The sequence below is a fragment of the Meles meles genome, chromosome 20 (assembly GCF_922984935.1).
Source record: "Meles meles chromosome 20, mMelMel3.1 paternal haplotype, whole genome shotgun sequence".
Lineage (NCBI taxonomy): Eukaryota > Metazoa > Chordata > Mammalia > Carnivora > Mustelidae > Meles > Meles meles.
In genome coordinates, this window is record NC_060085.1 from 14078472 (window position 1) to 14099027 (window position 20556).

General features: G+C 52.6%; 2 protein-coding genes across 2 annotated transcripts in view; both read left to right on the forward strand.

Moving 5' to 3' along the window:
• Positions 1 to 5492: 5492 nt before the first annotated feature.
• CCDC124 (coiled-coil domain containing 124) lies at positions 5493 to 14958 on the forward strand. The gene is made up of 5 exons (XM_045991365.1): positions 5493 to 5617; positions 9689 to 9858; positions 13619 to 13808; positions 14311 to 14425; positions 14508 to 14958. Exons 2-5 carry the CDS (start codon positions 9700 to 9702, stop codon positions 14713 to 14715), a joined length of 672 nt encoding a protein of 223 aa, XP_045847321.1. The 5' UTR covers positions 5493 to 5617; positions 9689 to 9699; the 3' UTR covers positions 14716 to 14958.
• A 5263-nt stretch (positions 14959 to 20221) lies between these two features.
• Positions 20222 to 20556, forward strand: part of KCNN1 (potassium calcium-activated channel subfamily N member 1) — a 31719-nt gene continuing 31384 nt past the window's right edge. The window contains exon 1 of the mRNA XM_045989768.1: positions 20222 to 20271. The gene's annotated coding sequence lies outside the window, so the exon portion shown is untranslated. The remainder of the gene's footprint in view (positions 20272 to 20556) is intronic.

Consider the following 20556-nt stretch of genomic DNA (forward strand, 5'->3'; position numbering starts at 1 on the left):
TGAAAACTATTGTCATCAGTAAACTGTCATTTGTATTTTTAATAGGGGCATCTTAAATCTGGCCAACTAGAGTAAGCAAGATCAATAACCTCTGAACAGTTTTGCTCTATAGAGAAAGAAGTACAATGGTCAGGTCCAGGCATATGGGTAACTAGGTTTAAAGTTTGACAAGTTTTAAGTATTATTTCCGGTATATCTGTAAGTATAGCCCAGTATTTAATAAGTTGGCCTTTATCACCCATTGGTGACCTTTGGCTTCTAAGACAAATCTGGACCTGATGTGAAGTCATTATAGTTAGAGACTGTCCCATAGAGAGCTTTGAGGCTCTTTTTATGAGGAAGGCTATTCTATGCTTAGCTAAAGCATTTGTTTGCAATTGTACCTCAACAGAGGTGGCTTCTAGGATAAATATGACTAAGGGATGAAACCATTAAGAAGCCCTTTGAGTGGTCCAGACTTAACAATATCCTGATTACAGAGGATCACTGACAAGTGGGAGAAAACTTGTCAAGAGATAAGGGGAGTCCCACATGCATCATCCAATCCAATCATAAAGAAAGTGGAGTCATCCGTTATCTCCACAAGTCCATAGTTAATCCTATGGAGTGCAGTATGCTGGCTTTTAGGCAATTTCATTATTCCAGCCACACACAAGGTGATGGTTAAATTATACAGTTGTTGGGGAATCAATCCCATTTTTCCAGTTGTTTAAATATTTAAGTTATGTGCCCAATGGGTTCTGTTATTATCCCTACAGAATATTAGGCAAGATTGTCTAAACGAGCTATTGTACAACTTCTCTGAAGTTTACCTCAAGTTGTCTAGCTTAGGTAAACAAATATTTAAAGACAACAAAATCTAGAACTTAACATCCACAAAGGTGCGTTACTGAAACATAATTTTCCTCTCTAAAATAACCCCATTTCCAGAGATAGCCAAATCAGGACTAATTTATTTGAAAAACAAGTCCAGTTTCAACAACTTGGCCTAATTACTTATATGAGCTCAGCAAGAACAGTGAGTGATCATATAGATCTTTTAGAATCTGCTTTGCTGGGACTTCTTATAAGGAATCTCTAGGTGGAACTTTCAGTAGCCTCTCCGGGCCAGAAGCCAAGCCATGTACTTGCCATCAGACATCTCCAGGCCAGAAGCCAAGCCACGTACTTGCCATCAAACATGCCAGCAGTACCTGTCGATTTTGGCAAATTCCTCTTTCTGAGGTCCCCAAAGTATCCTGAGGTTTCTGCACCTGCCAGGAAATGACATTCTTTACTCACCTGGTGAGGCTGCTGGAAACTCTGTAAGCAAGGTATCAGGCCAACAGTTCCAATGGTCTTTATGGCTCCAGGTTTCATAAAGTCAACCTTAGTTCCTTAAAGCTGTCTGGTCATATCTGAGTCTATGCATGTCTCTCTCAAATATGACATTCCAGTCAAAGCCTTGGTAAAATAACCCATGTTTCCAATGGTGTCCTGTTACAAGGAGAACAGATTGTTATTGAACTTATGCCAATGACTGATTGCCGTGGAGGAAAGAATACTTATGGAGACCTTTTGCATTTAAGAGCGTTCAGATAGAGAGAAAAGTTGAATGCTTTGATTTGTTTACAAATGAATACTTTTACATCTCTGTAAGTCACAGACATCTTAAGAAAAAGTTTTCTTAGTCTGAAAGAGCAAACATTAGAGAACCAGCAATGTCTAAAATGAGAGACATAACACTATAATCTTTTAGTTCATTTAGTCCCATGCTACTAATTCTGGTTTAGTTTGAATGCAGCTTTAGTTAGTTCTGAAAATTCTTACCCATTTTAGTTTAATATATTGAATTTCTCCTGAAAGTCCTTTATATGAATCTCCTTGATGATAAAACTCATTTTACAAGAGAATCAAGACTTCGTTCAAGATTTAAATCTTGGGGAGGTTTGTTAAAACCTTTTTAAAGCACATGCCTAAATAGGATTAAGGGTGTTAAAGATCTGATAAAACAGGGGCACCCGGGTGGCTCAGTGGGTTAAGCCTCTGCCTTCTGCTCTGGTCATGATCCCAGGACCTTGGGATCAAGCCCTGCATAGGGCTCTCTGCTCAGCAGGGAGCCTGCTTCCTCCTCTCTTTCTCTGCCTGCCCCTCTGCCTACTTGTGATCTCTCTCTCTCTGTGTCAAATAAATTAATAAAATCTTAAAAAAAAAAAAGATCTGAGGGGTGCCTGGATGGCTCAGCAGGTTAAGGACTCTGCCTTCGGCTCAGGTCATGATCCCAGGGTCCTGGGATCGATCCCCACATCAGGCTCTCTGCTCAGCAGGGAGCCTGCTTCCTCCTCTCTCTCTCTCTCTGCCTGCCTCTCTGCCTACTTGTGATCTCTGTCAAATTGGTAAATAAAATCTTAAAAATATATATCTGATAAAACAAAACATTGAAACTGTTTTTTCTGGGCAGGCAAAGAGAAAATCATTTACATTTTCTTCTTAACAGCAGATCAATTAATCTAAGAAAACTTTGTCCTTTTTGAACAGAGAGAAAGCAGACTTTCTATACCAGTGTCTTTTTAAAAGTTGACTTCAATCTTAGTCTGTCCTGACCATACCTAAAATTCCTTTTCTGAAGATTTCCCTTCACAAACCTTCTACAACTTTTCTTTGCATTCAGGTTTTGTCCCAAGCCATTTCCTTCCAAACAACCATCTCATTTAAGACAAAATTACTTTTTCTTTTCTTTTCTTTTTACCTTCAACAAAATGCATTTCCATTCCTTAAATGTTTCTTACGTATCTTCTACTTTTCCACATACAGAGTTGTTTCCCTTATTTCCATCAGTCTTAGTTACACTTAGCAGAATTTTGTACTCTTAGAAACACATGTTTACCAACAGATTTGAATATTCTTACTTTCTTTGCAATAAGAAGTCAAAAGCACAAATCTACATCCAGTAGTCAATGCTTTAGCACTTTATCCTATTTGGAAAAGACCTAGATGTCCAACAAATTTAATTTGATTTGTTATCCAAGCAAAACTTTAAACTTTCATGTTACCAAAGACTTTGAAAGCTACTTCAGCAATTACCCATTAAAACTTTGAGACAGACAATTAACCATCAGTTTAGCCATCTCTTTACTAACAGATTTTAACAAATAACATGAGCTTATTTGACCTTCAGTAAACTTTGGTTGAAGTTTCACGTTTACTGCTATAACTTAAAAGACATGTCTATCTTTTTTTAATTAATTAATTTATTTTTTCAGTGTAACAGTATTCATAGTTTTCGCACAACACCCAGTGCTCCATGCAACACATGCCCTCCCTATTACCCACCACCTGGTTCCCCCAACCTCCCACCCCCTGATGCCTGGGTGGCATACCATGCAGGATATGTCAGAGGTTCCCATGTGTCAAAAGCGACCAGAGGCGTCCCTCAAGACATCACTATTGATCATTATCCTGCCTTCCCCAGAAGGGATTCCTGCCATAAAAGGCCCTGGAGGGGTGCCGGCGTCCCTCCTCTTCCCCATCGCGTCCTAGGCTGCCAATGGGTGCATGGTGAATGGACCAAAACACTGTGCCATATCATGCCATCGTTTGTCCTGAAGATTGCATACTGTTTTGCCATTTTAACCCATGGAAATACTAGAAAACTTTGGCAAGGGGAAATTACCCAACTTCGTAGCTTTAAGTATTTTATAGAAGATACTGACAAGAAACAGTAAAGACTGAAATCCATCATGATCTATGTGACATTCCAGCACATGTGGTTCTTACAGCCAACTTCCCCAGGTAAGTGTTCCCGGTTGCATTTTAATTCATCAGGTACTGGTTTTGGCCAGCTCCCAATGGAGATCCCATGGCCAGAAGTAGCTAGACCAGGGATGTGGAAGGGATCACATTAGATCAGTCAGGAGGAAACCTCACATGGGAGTCTTAAGATTGGCAGCCATCCTGGTGACTTAGGTGGCTGTCCCATGCCCAAGACAGACAACTTTATATAAGAACAGGAGTAAAGAGAGGACATCAAGTTTCTGGGTCTTATTACCATTCCGGCCAGGGTACTGACTTCCAGCCAAAAGGCAGACATTCTCCTCCCCGTAGAGTAGCCACGGGCTAGAGGATTACAGCCTGAGCAATCGACATGCAAGTGTTCCAATAAGACCATACTCCTTGAAAAGCCCCTGAAATGAGACTAAAGGAAGTAGAGAGAAAGTACTCACCAATTTTGCACCGAAGGTCAGAGTCCAAATGTAAAGACTCACAGCCCCACATTCGGGCGCCAAATGATGAAGTTCTAGAACATAGGTGAGATTCAGTGGGGTGAGGTCCGGAGCCAATGACCAAGAAAGAATTCTTGATACATCTTTGGTGCAAAATGGTGGTTTATTAAAGCATGGAGACAGGACCCATGGACAGGAAGAGCTGCTGCCCCAGGGATGTGAGGAGTGGTCTATTATATACTTGTAATTTGGGGAGGGGATTAGGGATGATGTAAGTCTCTAAGGAATTTTGGAAGCAAGGTTTCTAGGACCTTGAGGGGCTAGCTACTGTCTGGGGAAAAGGTTATTACCAGTAATAAAACCTTTTCGTGAGACCCTTTAGTGTCTATCAGTGGGCCATATGTGGGAATGATTGTCAACACTATCTTGGAGGTTTAGAGATAAAGTTTCCAAAGGAATCGTTAGAGTAGACTTACAGGATCCTGGTTGGGAGTAGTTGAGTCCCTAGAGGAGAGTCACCTGCGTGTTTTAAGGGCTTGTCAGTAGGTAAGGAAATTTCATAATTTTTCTTCTGCCTCTGTTTCCCACAACTGTACTATCGTTTTTTACAGATGAGGACACTAAGCCTACTTAGTAAACTTTGAAACTGAAGAACAGGTGCCTCCGACAATTTGCCCTCCCTCCACCCCCAACCCCAAGCTAACTGTTGAATAAACTAAGCAAGGTGTGTTTTGAGGGAGTGGGTGAGTGCAGCAATTCAGGAGGGACTGGCTAGGAATCTGAGCTGCTTGCGGTTGGTTACATTTTCATTTTCGCTAAACTCAGTTGCCCGTCTCCCTTTGCCCGTTTCCCCACCTGAACGGGGTGGAGTGTGTTAATTTCTCTGCCCCTTTCTCCTGTTCCCGCCCTCCCCAGCTTCGCAGGTGAGAAGCAGAGAGTGGGGACTAGAAGAGCGCCTTCAAAGCGCAAAGCGACGGTAAAGACTGGGAAGGGTTCCTTGGGGCTTGACCGGTCTAGGGACCACGGGTGGACCGCGGGCTCTGGCGCACCCTGGTGGCCGGGCAGCTCCCGCCTGACGCCGCCAGACCACGTGTGAAGTGGAAGCGGCCATATTTCATCCGGGCAATGGCCATCTTGGTAAGGACGATATTCTCGACTGTAGTTTTTACCTCTCCTCATAGTTCGCCAATATCTGGAGCGAGGGAAAGGGGTGAAGCCTTATAAAATATACTCTTCTCCAAGAGGAAAAGGAATGGCTGATAACCTCGGCTTGGGTTGGAGGCCAGAGCAGGATTTCCCTTACCAAGAGGGCGACAAGCGCCGGGACGTAATCAGCGCGCGCCTCTGGGAGCTCGGCGCGCAAGCCCCGCGGTGGCGTCACGGATTCGCGACCGGGCCGGCGCTGGGGGAAGGAGGTAGGAGCGGCCGCGGTGCGGGCGGAGCCGGGGTCCGGGGTGGGGCGGGGTGCAAGGCGCGGGGGGGCGGCGGGGCGGCTAGGCCTGAGAGCACCCCCCACCCCGGAGGGCTGGAGGCGGGGTGCTTAGAGACCGGGGCACTTTCGGCGCCCAGTCTAGAGGGCTCTCGCGGGTGGCTGTACCCATTTTCCAGAGCGGGCGACTGAGACCCAGAGGAATTATGTCCTGTTCGCGGCCAGCCACCTCCGGTCCTGCCTCTGAGCACTTTCCAGGCTTGGGGGTAACAGAGCTGGGTACGGACGCCCCAGCCACTTTAGTGGGGTCAGGGCCGGGGATAGGGACAACGGGCAGGGAGATCTCAGAAGGGGTAGTAGAAGGGCTTCTGGGAAGAGACTGTTGAACTTCCATCTTCTATTCTCTCTTTTACTTTAACATCCAATCAACTTGGGTCTTGATTCTCTCCTAAATGCACCCCCCTGCCCATCCAGAGACACTCCCCGGATCCCTGCCAAAGCTCCCTACATATCTCACCCCTCCAATTCACCTCCTCAATGAACCCCAGGGCTCTTAGCACGGATCTGCGCCTCCCGGTTCAAACGCTTTCCGCATCTTCTCATCACCGTGGAATACAGATCCCCGCCTCCCAGCCTGCCTCCCCCACACTTCTGGGGGCTCCGAGCTCCTTACACTTTTAGGCCTTTTCTTAAATATCTCCTTCAGGAAGCCCTTTGACACCCCTTAGTCCCCAGGCTGGGTCAGAAACCCCCTCTGGGCTTCCCCAGTGCACTGCAAGTCCCCATCACAGTTCTCTTGGCAAATGGTCACCCTTATGGTCTATCTCCCAGCCAGCCTGGCAGTCATGTCGTTCCTGCCTCTTTTCCCCAGCGTCCCACACATACTAGGTGCTCAGTGCATGTTTACTGAGTGACAAAAGTGTGTGTGAGCAAGTATTTATCACCACACAGAGAAGAAGACCTGTCTATTGGTCAGCTCAGGCTGCTATTAAAAAAAAACCACAGACTGGGTGACTTAAACAACAGAAATTTATTTGCTCACGGTTCTGGAGGCTAGGAAGTCAGAGTGCCAGCCAGTTTGGTTCCTGGTGCAGGCGGTCTTCCTGACTTGGAAGAGAGCAAGCTCTGGTGTCTTTTGCTCTTCGAGGAGCAACAGCCCCATTCCATTAGGGCCCCGCCCTTATGACTTGACTTCATCTCTGACACCTCCTCATTGGCCCTGTCTCCAAAGACAGTCGCACTGAGGGTTAGGGCTTCAACATATTAATATTGAGGGAACATCAACATCTCGTCCCAGCCTGAAGAGAGGATCAAAATTGTCCTGTCAGGCTTTGGGGTGAAGTTGAGGGTCTTAAGCAGTGGGCTGTGGGAGGAGAGGATGCTGGGGCCAAATCCCTGTGAGTGGGCGGGATTTTCATAGGAGGAGGGAATGGGGCAGGGTGTATCAGGTGAGGGAACAGCAGGAGCAAAGGCTCAGAGGCTGGAGAGGGAGGTGAGTGGGAAGAGCAGTGAGGAGCTGAGCTTGGACACAGCCCAGGTATGAAGTAAATACTGAGGGAGCTCTGGAAGTAGACGCTTATTCGTTCATTTGCTCAGAACATTCATTGAGCTCCTGCTGTACAGTTCACTGGGGACACAGTAGTGACCACAGTAGTCCTTGCCCTCACAGAGCTCCCAGCCTGCTGAGAAAGATCGCCATTTGTCAAATAATCACATAAATGAACATAAAACAGCAAGCCAACAAGTGCCTCAGAAAGAAGTTTGTGGTCTAAGAGAGGGTGTCTCAGGGAGGGCTTCCTGGAGGCAGCAACACCTGAGCTGGGCCCTGAAATTTAAATAGGAGTTAAAACCTGGGTAAAAAGAGTGAGGAGCAGCCAGGTGGCAGGCAGAGGAAGTGCAAAGGCCCTGAGGTGAGAACCTGCTTGGGATGTTTGAAAAATGGCAGGGAGGCTGGTGTGGCTGCCACTCAGAGTGAGTGGAAGGTGGGGGGAGAGTAGGGTGGGGAGTTTCCATAATCTGTAACTTAGACAGTGACTCCCAGTTCTTGGCACTCCCCTGGGGAATCCAGGGTGGGGGTGTTCAGTCAGCTATATTGTAGACACTCAGTAATAAATGCTTGATTTAGGGGCCAAGGAGCAGCTGGGGGAAGTGCGGGATCAGGCTAGTGGACCCCCGTGGCAGCTCATGCATCCTGTCCAGGGAGGGACTGGAATCCACCCCGTGTCTCAGCTCAGGGAGCGCTTCGGCTGTGATTGCAGAGCCAGGATTCAACCCTGAGTCTTCTGGGTCCTTAGATGTCCCCGACTTTGCCCTGCTCTGCCCCATGGGGCTTTCTTCAGTCTCAGCGTGGGCCACCTGGCCAAGGGGCCACCCCTTGATGTGAAGTGGGGGGCCCCAGTGGTCTCAGAAGCTGGCATCCTGGGATGGGGGAGTGGTCAGGATCACAGTTGGGACCGAGGGTCTGCCACAAGGTCTTTGCATATCCTGTGTCCTCTGCCCAGACGTGCCATCTCTTCGTCCTCACAGGGCTGCCTCCTTTAGGTCTCAGCTCTGCTGCCACACACCAGCATTGGGAGAATTCACTCAGACACTGTGTAGAAAGTCCTGAGCCCAGTGTGCCCAACTGTGCAAATGGTAGATGATGTTAAGAGTTTCCAATGGGGCTGTGAGGTGCCCCACAAGTCACACAGCTAGAATGGGGTGACCTGGTGGTCCTGAGTCAGAGAGGCCCCCCTATTTTTTTCTCCTTCATTCTTGGATGCTGAGCCTATTTCCCTAAGAGAGTGGAGCTGGAGATGTTCAGGGGGAACAAACAACCAGGGACATCAGCCCATTTCCCAGATGAGGAAAACTGAGGCCCAGAAAGTTGAAAGCACGTGCCTGGGCCACACAGCCTTCTCTTCCTCACCTGGAAGGCAGACTTTGGAGGTGAGACCCTAGACTCAGCGCTAGGCAACCTGGCCAGGTACATTGACTCCCCCACCTCTGAATGGGAAAAAGGGCAGTTCCCACATTGAAGGCTTTCGAGGCATTCTGTGGAGTTGGTCCTTACGAAGGGCTGGTGTCTGCCATTTGTGTGCATCACTTCTGCAGCACCCAGTGTGGGACTCACACAGACCAGGGGCCTGCTGGACAGCAGCTTTCCAGTCATCACAGGTTGCCAGCTGTGCAAGCCTAGGCTGGGTCATTGGGAGCATCTCACAGCAACCTCTTACTTGGGTGAGGAGAACTTGGCCTCAGGGCTCTGGGGACCGAAGCCTCATAAGTGGTAACATCAGAGGGGCCAGACACAGTCTGGCCCCCAGGGGGCCCCAGAATCATGACTCTAAAAGCCAAAAAAATGGAAACAACCCAGATGTCCATCAGCGCTGCATGGATAAACAAAATGTGGTCTGTTTATACGTGGAATATTACTCAGCCGTCAAAAGGAACGAAGCTCTCCTGTGCTCAAAAACGTGAACCTTGCAAACATCACACTGAGTGAAGGAGCGTGTGACTCCGTGTCCAGGAAATGTCCCAAAGAGGCAAATCCTTAGAGACAGAAAGCGGGGGGAAGGGAGAGTGACTACTTGTGGGTGTGGCATTTCCTTTTTGGGGGGATAGGAATATTCTGGAACTAGATAGAGGTGATGGTTGCACATTGTGAATGTTCTAAATGCCACCAAATTGTGCACTTTAAAAGGGTTCATGGTTTTCTTGTGTGCATTTTACCTACAAATTTTTAAAGATTTTATTTATTTATTTGAGAGAGATTGCAAGAAAACAAGTGGGGAAGGGGCAAAGGAAGAAGCTGACTCCCTGCAGAGCGGGGAGCCGGATATGGGACTCTATCCCCGGACTCTGGGATCATGATCTGTGCTGAAGGCTGTAGCTTAACCGACTGAGCCACCCAGGCGCCCCTTGATACATTTTTTTAAAAAGGAGATCACGAAGTCTGAAGCCCTCGTTCTGTAGACAAGGCCATCAAGGCTCCAGGGGGATCCTGACTGCAGGTGTTAGTCTGGCGGTACCAAGGGTGGATGCCCCCTGCTCACTGTTCCCTGCCCTCCTCCTGCAGCCTGCTGAGGGATGCCCAAGAAGTTCCAGGGTGAGAACACCAAGTCGGCAGCGGCCCGGGCACGGAGGGCTGAGGCCAAGGCAGCAGCTGATGCCAAGAAGCAGAAGGAGCTGGAGGATGCCTACTGGAAGGATGAGGACAAACACGTCATGAGGAAGGAACAGCGCAAGGTGGGTGGCTCCCAGGCTTCTGCACCTGAGGCTAAAGTGGGCAGTCAACATGGAAACGTGGTAGAAGGTGGCCGGAGGCCCCTGGGGTTTTGGCTTGAAGGGTGAGGAGACACTGGACATGGAGCAAGGGCAAGGTGGGAGGTGGAGGCAGAGGCTCGTGCAAAGGCCCTGGGGTGGCTAGGACTTGGCATGTTTAGGGAATGGGAAGGCATCCACTGCCCTGTGTGGACTTACTTTGTCCTTCATGTAATGTCAGGGTTGGGCTAGATTGGCACTTCTCACCGTGGAGTGATTCTGCATTCAGAGGACACTTGGCACATCTGGAGACATTTTGGATTGTCACAACCAGTGGGTGGAAGGTGCTGCTGGCATCTGGTGGGTGGGGGCCAGGCATGCTACCCAGCACACTTCATGATACCGGACAGCAAATGATGAGCCAGCCCCATGTCAGCTGTGCCAAGAACTGCTGTAATAGGTCCCCTGGATTTACCCTACTGGCCCCAGGGCTCGCCGGCTCTTCCAGGTGTGTGTAAAAACACAGAAGAGTGCAGGCATGGCTGTCTGCCCTCTGATGGGTACCTAATTGGTGTCTGGGTTGTGGATCAGGGCTGGTACTGACTTGCTGGGTCCAGTAGGTGGCGGCAGAGACCCATTTATAGCTGTGCCACCTAGCTGGTCAGAGGTTCTTGTCCAGATTGCTAACAGTGGTAGAAAATAGCGGGGGTGACATGCCATCACTGCTTGCCCAATTCCTGGTGCACCTGGGCACTTTTGTGAATTTTCCCTATCACCTTCCTGTGCGAGACTGGAACCTGCCTTGTTTTTAGTTGGACATTGGAAACTGGTTCCTTCCCCAGGCCCTGTGCTGCATTGGGTCCATGGAGGTCTTTAAATTTTCTTTTTTACTATCAGTATTTTGACAATATAGGAAAGTTGAAGACCCAAAAGACAAAAAGCATTGTCTGCCAAAGAGCCATTATGCAGAGAGAAAAGCCAGAGAGGTCAGGCTCTCTGCTCAGCAGGGAGTCTGTTTCTCCCTCTGCCCCTCCCCCTGCTCGAGCACCCATGATCTCTCTCTCTCAAACTGATAAATAAAATTTATATAAAATAAGTAAAATTTATTTATTTGACAGAGAGAGAGAGAGAGAGCACAAGCAGGGGGAGCAGGAGAGGGAGAAGCAGGATCCCCACTGAGCAGGGAGCCTGATGCGGAACTCCATCCCAGGATCCTGGGATCATGACTTGAGCTGAAGGCAGACGCTCAACTGACTGAGCCACCCAGATGCCCCTAAAGCCTCTGATTCTTGATCTCAGTTCAGGTCTTGATCTCAGGATCTCAAGTTCAAGCCCCACATTGAACATACTTAAACAACAGCAGCAAACAAAAAGGAAAAAATAAAATCTTTTTTTTTTAATATTTTATTAATTTGACAGAGAGAAATCACAACTAGGCAGAGAGGCAGGCAGAGAGAGAGGAGGAAGCAGGCTCCCTGCGGAGTAGAGAGCCCGATGCGGGGCTCGATCCCAGGACCCTGGGATCATGACCTGAGCCGAAGGCAGAGGCTTTAACCCACTGAGCCACCCAGGTGCCCCTAAAAAATAAAATCTTTAAAAGAGAAAAGCAAATCCATGCTCACTCCAAAGCACTAAAAAGTAACAAACCTCCTCCCCTCACATGACACCAAAGACCTTTTTCACCAGATATCCTACCCCGAAGCCCATGTCCTGAGCTAAATAGGGTCCCACAGCCATGTTTCTCCTGGCCCTCAGCCATCAGCCATGGACGGGGCTGTAATTCATCGCCCCTCCTGGAAGTCAGCATTTCGTCTCCACTTGTTCCATATTAAGCAACTGGGCGATGAGCACCTGACTGTCTGGGCTTCATGTCAATTATTCATAGACTCATTCCTTACGGCTCTGGAATATTTTGCGAAGCAGACTTATATCTCCCATCACCAGATACTGCCAACTGCTAATTGCTCTTTTTTAAAAACGGCAAGTGACTTTTTAAAAAAATTTTGCTGAATGTCAGAGTATAAATGCTCTGATTCCCTCCTCAGTCCCATGTCCGTAGAGACTGGTGGCGACAAGCTGCCTGTCTTTCCTGAGTTATTGGAGCCTTTGGGAATTCATGCATTCATTCAGCGTACTTTTACTAAGCACCTACTGGGTACTGCACCCGGGGTCAGAAGGCAGCTGTTCAAAACCCAGGGCAGGGACTGCCTCCAGGACAAACCACATAGAAGATGAGAAACAGGAATTTGTGGAACACGGGAAAAAGCCATGGGGTGGAAGAGCCCAATAGGGAGCCAGGAACTCAGGAGGAGCCAGAGGAAGCAGGGAAGGAGGCTACATGGGTGCGTTGGGAGGAGAGAGCAGCCAGTGCCAAGGTCAAGGCAGGACTGAATGAACACGGGCTGTATGAGCACCATGCGGGGGTCGGGGCCTTGGGAGGACATTATCTCTGATTGATGGTTGAATTGAGGATCAAAGCACAGTGGCCTGGCCTGAGAGGCCTGGACATAGGTTTGGGAGCCTCCCGCCTTTTTTTTTTTTAAAGATTTTATTTCTTTATTTGACAGAGAGCACAAGCAGGGGGAGCAGCAGGCAGAGGAGGAGGGAGGCTCCCTGCTGTGGGGCTTGAACCCAGGACCCTGGGATCATGACCCGAGCCGAAGGCAGACGCTTAACCGACTGAACCACCCACGCAGCCCCAAGGGAGCCCCTAACCTTTAACCTCTCCCCCACTTTACTACTGGGCAGGCAGGGTAGAGGTCAGAGGCCCCGGGGTATCCTCAGGCATATGGAGTCATCTCCTGGGACACTTAGTCCCACTATAGCAGTGTCACAGAGGGTGCTGAAGGAGTGGGGACCATCCTCAAGGCATGGAAATCAGGTGGCAGAGTTGCAGGCAGAGGGTAGGCAAGTGGGGTACCTGGGCTGCAGGGCCCTGTGGGGGTGCAAATGGGAGGTGGCAGAACGTTCCAAGCCTATGGCTGCCCTGCATTATGAATGAACCAGAACATGGCTCTGCCCCCTAGAGTAGTCGAGGGGCAGTGGCCAAGGGCAAGTCCTGTAGGCCAGATGGCATCAAGGTCTCCCTGGGGAGCAAAGGTGGGACCAGTCCCTTGTGACACTGGGCTGGGGCCACTGTCCTAAGGGCAGAACCCCCTGCTCCAGCCAACAAGTGTTCAGACCCTCCCTGGCTCCTGTTGTCTCCCCACCTCTCCTCCTTCCACATTTCCCCTCCCTTCTCCAGCCACACCAACCTCTAGGAGGTTGCTGCTTCACGGCCTTTGCACCTGCATTCCCACAGCTAAGGACGCTCCTGTCCTCCAGCTAGCTCCTGGCTGGCTCCTCCTCTGGCCCAGGTGTCACTTTTCTTTGAAGAACCACCCACACGGGCACCTGGGTGGCTCAGTGGGTTAAAGCCTCTGCCTTCGGCTCAGGTCATGATCCCAGGACCCTGGGATCGAGCCCCGCATCGGGCTCTCTGCTCGGTGGGAAGCCTGCTTCTCCCTCTCTCTCTGCCTGCCTCTCCACCTACTTGTGATCTCTGTCTGTGAAATAAATAAATAAAATCTAAAAAAAAAAACCACAAAACCATCCACCCACCTGCCGTGGCCAGGGTTCCCTGTTGTTCCCATAGTCACGTAGGCTGGGAGCCCTCAGGTAGTCCCATGGGGCCCCAGCAGTGTGCCCCGTGCATAGCACAGGGTCTAGCACATAGCAGGGCCTGATCACCCCCTCCCCACCCCAGGAGGAGAAGGAGAAGCGGCGCCTGGAGCAGCTTGAGCGCAAGAAGGAGACGCAGCGCCTGCTGGAGGAGGAGGACTCTAAGCTCAAGGGCGGCAAGGCCCCCCGCGCGTCTGCGCCCAGCAAGGTCACCCGGGCCCAGATCGAGGAGACACTCCGCCGAGACCACCAGCACAAAGAAGCCCCGGACCCAGGTGGGCTCTGGAGCTGCCTTTTTACCCAGTAAAGGACAGGCTGCGGGGCTGCCCCTGGCTGAGTCTAGCGCCTCTTCCTCGGCCCCAGAGAAGCTGCCTGGGCTGTGGTGAAGCATGGTGGCCAGCGGCCTGGTGGGTCTGGCTTTGAGCACGGGGAGCATGGGCACGCACACGCGTGTATTTGCTTGCTCTGCACCTGACCTGGCTTGTGCCCCAGGGGGTCCTCAGGGCATTAATGAGGTGCCTTGAGGCTGAGGAGACACCAGCCGTGAGTGGGGCACCTCTTGTGTGCCCAGCTGCAGGCTAGGCAAGAGGACAGCGTGCCCTGGGCAGGGGGCAGGGAGGGCCAGAGGGCTCCCCCATCCTTTGCCCACCAGCCTCCTCTTCTCTCCCCTCTCTTCCCCCACTGCGTCTCTGTCATCTCTCTGGACTCTTGCATCCCTGCTTATCTCTCTCTGTCTCTGTGTAATGTCTCTGTCACTTGGCTGCCTCCCACCGGCAGTCGAGAAAGCCAAGAGCCACTTGGAGGTGCCGCTGGAGGAGAATGTGAACCGCCGCGTGCTGGAGGAGGGCAGCGTGGAAGCACGCACCATTGAGGATGCCATTGCTGTGCTCAGGTAATGGGCACAGGGGCGGGGCTACGCGTCGAGGCGGGGCCGCCCCATAGACCCGCCCCTTAACGCCCTTGTCCAACCCTAGCGTGGCAGAAGAGGCTGCGGACCGGCACCCAGAGCGCCGCATGCGGGCGGCCTTCACTGCCTTCGAGGAGGCACAGCTGCCGCGGCTCAAGCAAGAAAACCCCAACATGCGGCTGTCGCAGCTGAAGCAGCTGCTCAAGAAGGAGTGGCTGCGGTCGCCAGACAACCCCATGAACCAGCGGGCCGTAACCTTCAATGCCCCCAAGTGAGCCCAGAACTGGGGGAGCCGCCCCACAGGCAGTCAGGGTCGTGACCTCACACGCCCTCCTGCTGGGTCAGCTGCGTGGGTTACAGAGAGGTCCGGGGCTGAGGCGAGTGTCCTGGGGGCTACGTGGCATCATAGGTCATGCCTCCCGCTGGAGAGTCCCCGCTTCGAGTGATGCCCGCCACCCCCTTTCTGCGCCCGCAGAGCCCTGGGAATGATGCCCAATAAAGGCAGTCGGTGAGGCAGAGTGTGCTCTAGGAGTCTCTGTGGGCGTCAGGTTGGTGGTGGGGAGAGGAGGGCTGGAATGCCCGGGAATGCAGGAGTCACAGGCAGAGATCAGGGCCCCAAAATGCCCTCCTGTTGCAGCAAGCCCATTGTCACCTGGGCCTGGCTCATGCATTCCCACCTGGCTGGGCCACTTGTCCATGAAGGGACCTGTACCACCACCCCCAAAAGCCATGGCTGGGCTGCTGCAGGAGGGCTGCTCAGAGAGATTGAGACGCTGGCTCTGGGTCACAGAGCACTTCAGGGCAGGACCAGAGGCAACCTAGAGATGATGTAGTTAGCATCCTGAGATTCTGGTTCAAAGTCAGGAGTCAGGTCACACACATACTGTGCTTGGGAGTCAGGAAATGCTGGCTGCTGTGGTGTTAGTCCAATGTGGGAGGCATCTGGGTCAAGTCCTGGGCAGACTTCCCAGTGGAGGATTTCTTCAGAGCAGCCCTGAGTGGGAGATGAGTCAGATTCCATCGTATAGGCAGGCAGGGGCTTGGAGGCTGGAGCACGCAGGTGGATCTGGGTAGGAGTAAGTGTCCCATCAGAGGCCACATGTTTTGGGAAGGGTTGGGTGAGATCTGCACCTGGTTCTGGGTTCCTAGAACTTAGTTGGCCCTGGAGAGTTCGCAGAAAGGGAGGGCCGCAGCTAGGTGGGCCCACACGTGTTAGGGAGGATCTAAGTATTTACCAGGTCACTGCTATGGCTCCCACGCAAGCAATACCCTCCCTGCACCCACAGGGCTTTCCATGTGACCTCTGGTCCCCATTCCCCCCAAGTTGTGTGGTGTCAGGGCTGGGCCAGAGGGGGCCATGACAGTTTCATGGAGGGAGGGCCCTGAAGGATGCGCAGGAATTCTCTACACATACAGGGACGGGAAGGGCTGAAGGAACCACCTGTACAAAGGCCTGGATGTCACAAGTCTCCTATTCAAGGGAGGGGTGCCATTAATAATTGGTTCAGCTAAAATGCAGAATGGAAGGTGCCTGAAACGATGGTAGCTGGCATAAAACTAACCAACATATCTGGAGCACTGGCTTAGTGTGGAGATCCTGGAGGCAACTCTAAGACAATGACCAGAAGGCATGTGAGGAATCCAGGAAGTAACCCAGAAGACCCTGAGGGGATTAGGGAAGTGAGGCAGAAGGCCACCAAGAAACATGGTGGGAGGGGGTTCAAGAGGGGTAAGGAGACCAGCAGTGGGAACCATCCTCTGGATGCTGAGCCCTGGTTTAGCACATGGTGATGTTTCACTGAACCCTGGGGACAGCCCCATGAGCGATTTATCCCCATTACAGATGGGAAAACTAAATCACCTGCCTGTGTCACATACCCAAGAAAGCACCCAGGGCTGCGAGGGAGCCATCAGGGGCAGCAGGGGGATCTGGATTGGGGGTTGAGCCCAGAAGTTTCCCCACAAATAGAGGCTTCTTCCTTCTACTTCTGGGGTCTTACGCCAGGGCCTTAATGGGTCTAAGTCTGTTTCCTCTTACATAAAATGGAACTAGAACAGTATCTAACCGCAGGCTATCTGGAGAATCAATGAGACGGTGCCTGGGAAAGGCATCACCTGAAGGAAGGCTCGGCAAAGGAGCCTCCTGCATGGCCACGTTGAGGTCTTTGTGGCGGGGAATTAGGGAGGACTGGCGACTAACAGTGATTAACTGGAAGGAAGGTGTCAGCTGGGCATGCAGGGCCTCGGCCGCCAGGCTGAGGGATGGGAATTCACCCCAGGGCGACGGGGAGCCACGGCGCGTGTGTGAGCAATGTAGGAAGGGTATCAGAGCTGCGTGTGGCAGCTCACCTGGGGACCTGCAGAGGGACGGCCGGTGGACCACAGAGGAGGTTAAAACTCAGGACAGGAGTTGAGAGGACCGCCTTCGGTCCTCTGACAAAAGCACTACGGTAAGAACCTTTGTTCCATTTCACGGAAAAGCCCCTTCTTTCTCCGGCCCCGCCCCCGCGGATTCCCAGGCCCGCGCTTGCGCGCGGGCAGCAGGGAATCCCCGGCTCCGCTGCAGTGCGCGGGAGGGGGCGTGAGACGGGAGTTCCGTGCTCTCCCAGCCCTCCCCGCGCGCATTGCCCGCACGACCGGGCGGGGCCGTGGGGACGCCGGGCGCACACTGCGCCTGCGCGGGGGTGCTCGCTTCACGCGCTAGGGCTTTCCCGTCGAGCGCGTGGCGGGGAGGGAAAGCCTCGCCGGGGGCGCATGCGTCGATCGCTGCCCGACCCCAGCCCTATGGGCAAGGGAATCCTCACACGCCGCAGTGCGCACTGGGGGCGGGGTGGGGAAACCGGCTCAAACCAGAGTGGGGTTTGCTGAGGCGGTGGCGCGGGAGGGAGAGCGAGCGGGGTCTTCCGGAGGTTCCCGCTTCGGCCCTCACTGTCGCCTTGGCAACGGGGCGCGCGGGCCGCAGCGAGGGGGGCGGCGGCCTCAGGGAAGCCGGGCGACTCTGCGCCTGCGTGGAGCTCGGTGCCGGTGGCCGGGGTTCCCCCTCGTGCGCCCCGGGGACCTGCGGTGGGGAGGGGAGGCGGTTCGCAGAGGAGAGGGTGGGTGTCTGGGGAGGAGGTTACCGCGGAGAGAGGGGCTTTGGAGGAGGGGAGGATGGTGAAGGGACGTGGAGGAAGGGTGGGTACCAGAGAAGGTGGGGAAAAGGCGAAGGGCTGTGGAAGATGGAGAGAGGAGTATCTGAGAAGAAGGAGTGGGCGGATGGGGTAATGTGGGAGTGTGTGGGAGGCGGGGGACAACAAAGGAAGAGAGGAGGGGAGGGGGAAACTTCAGCAGTTAAGGGTCGTGGACAACGTGTGGGGGACAAAGAAAAGCCTAAGAAGGGAGCACGTGGGGTGTCTGGAGGAGATGGGAGGGGAGAGGACGGACATCAATAGGGCCCCTCCTCCTCTCTCCCCTAGCGGACCCCAGTTTCGCTTGGCCAGAAGATCTGGGCCTAGGGTTTCCAGATTTAGAAAAGAAAACTACAGGTTTCCCAGTTAAACGTGACTTTCAGGTAAACAACGAATAATTTTTTTTTTTTAACAACGAATAATTTTTAATCTTTATAAGTATGTCCCATTCCGTGCCCTGTATTTTATTTGGCAGACCTAATCTTGATTGGGCACCCCCTTTCTGCCCCACTCCCCTGCCTGTCCTTTGAGGCTTTCTGAAAGGTCTCGGAGGATGCCTCTGTCTCTTCCCTCAGTGGCTGCCCATATCTCTGCATGCTGGTTCCCCCCCCCCCACTTCCCCTGCCATCTCCTACCCTTCTGGCCTTGAACACCAGCCTGAGGTCAGGTCCTGGCCTGGCAGTGAAATGTGCAAAGAAAAGGCACTCACCTGTCTTCAGGGGCTTTCTCCCTCAACCCCCACAAGTCCCTCAAACCCTTGGCTATGGGCCTGGCCCTGCTGAGGCCACATGTTCTTGCTCATCCCAGCCTCACCTTTTCCCAGAACCCCCGTGGCTCTACTCCCAAGACGCCAGGAATCCCACCCCCTCCTAACTTACCCTCCATCTCTGGGCATTTAGATTTATAGTAGGTGCTCACACATTTCAGGGTAAATTTATGGAGGCAAGTACTGGGGGGGTGGGTATTTGATTTCTCAATACAGACAGTCGGGTTTTCTGTCGCATGGGGGCATATACCCTCTCGGAGCTTTCTACCCTCCAACAAAGCGATTTTCCTTTCATACTCCCCCTTCGTTTCAAAAAGCATAAGAAAACATGATGGAAAAGCTAATAGAACAAAGGAAAGGTCACTCCCCTCCCCAGGGCCCATGCCCAGAGCTGCCCCCAGCGCTTCCCCCTCCCGGCAGTTCAGTTCTCATCTTCGTTCTTCGTACAGATTTGCCATCTATTTGCCATTTGAACAGACACTCCTCCGTACTGGCTTCTGCTCGACAGGCCCAGAACTCGGTCCCTGTGGGCCATTTTTCTCATGACATGTAACTCTGGAAACAGGCTAAGCCATCCCCGAGGTGGGGGGGAGGCAACATCTGGGTGTCTGTGTTTTTAGTTTCACCGGAAGGTGATGCCCCTGCAGAAGCAGGGGCTGGATCTTTTGCGCCATGTCCTAGGGGTGCTTTCCAGGGTGGTGAGCGGGGCAGTGGTGCCATCTGTCAGTTTGGAGCTGGGTCGCTCCCAGCTGGGAGTGGTGCTGGGTCAGAGTTGGCCCCTCCTCTCATCAGCCAGACCTGAGTTGCTGGGGGTGGGGGGTACATTCCCTGGGGGAGGCAGAAGGTGAGGAAGTAACAGAGCACACCAGGAGTTGAAGATGGTAAACTAGAGGGGTGTGGCTAGAGCAGGAGGTGACCTCAGACCAGGCTCTGAAAGACAACAGTGGGTAAAGGAAGGGTGATCCTGGCGGAACAGCAGATGCAAAGGCCCTGAGGCTGGACACATTAAGACAGAGGCAGAGTATGGCCAGAGTGAGGTAGGTGGTCAAGGGAAATAGCCCTAGTCCTGGGTCAAAAGGGAATGGGAGCCAGGCCAGTAAGGACTTGGAGAGGAAGAATAGGTCTTTCTCTAGGTTCAAGGAGGAGGGTGCTAGTTATGTGGACGGGGACATGATTCAGTCACATAGCTGAGGACAAAATTCTGTAGCTGCGTCATGGAGAAAGGACCAGGGAGACAGTGGACAAGAGCAGCAGCAGGACTGGGTGGGGCATTCTGGGGGATGCCACAGGGCAGTTGTCTGTGTTCAAGGGTGGGGGACTCTCCCTCCCTCCATGAAGCCACCCTGTTACTGCTGGTTCTTTACTCTCCCTCCCTGTGTCCGACCAAGGTAGGGACTTCAGACTCCACCCAGGGGTGGAGAGTCATCCCCACAGAGGTTGTGGGTGAGACCCCTCTTCAGTTGAGCACCCGCGGTTCCCGGTTCCCCCAGCCCTCCCTTTCTCTGCCTCCACAATGCATACCCTAGCGGTCCCCCTCCCCTTTGTTCTCTTTCCCTGCGGCTCCTTCTGAGAGCATCTCACACAATGGGAAGGAGGGGGATTCGCTCCCAATGGCCCCCCACCCGGTTCCCCGCGGTCCGCATCCTCCAGCCCCTCCCGCGCCAAGCGGAATCCCGGCCTCCAGGACCCCACCCTGGGAAGGCATTACCTTTCAGGAGACGCTCCCGGCGGCGTGGGGGTGGGGGGGAAGGGAAGTTTGGAGAGGGAGGGCTATTTTTAGAATGAATGGAAGAAAAGAGGGGGGGAAAACAACAACAACAACAACAAAAAAGGATGGAGGCTCGTGGAAGCCTTCTGGCTCTCAGAAGAAACCCCCTCAACCCAGACCAAGGCAGAAGGTGGGTGGGGGTTCAGAGACTGGGTGGGTGGGGCTGCGGGGGGGGGGCAGGGGGCGGCGAGGCAGAACTCGGTGGTCTGGGAGGGCACCACTCCTGTGGAGGAGCTGGAGGAGAACAGCAAAATGTAGCGGGCAGCCCCACAGACCTCTGAGAGCTGGAGGGACCCCAGAAGTGGATGCTGTCCAGTCGCAAAGAAATCGGCTCAGAGAGGGGCCTGAGCCGGGCCAAGGTCGCAGGGGGGGCTGAGTCCTGCGCAGCGCCCCTTCCGCCATCCCCTAGTGACCC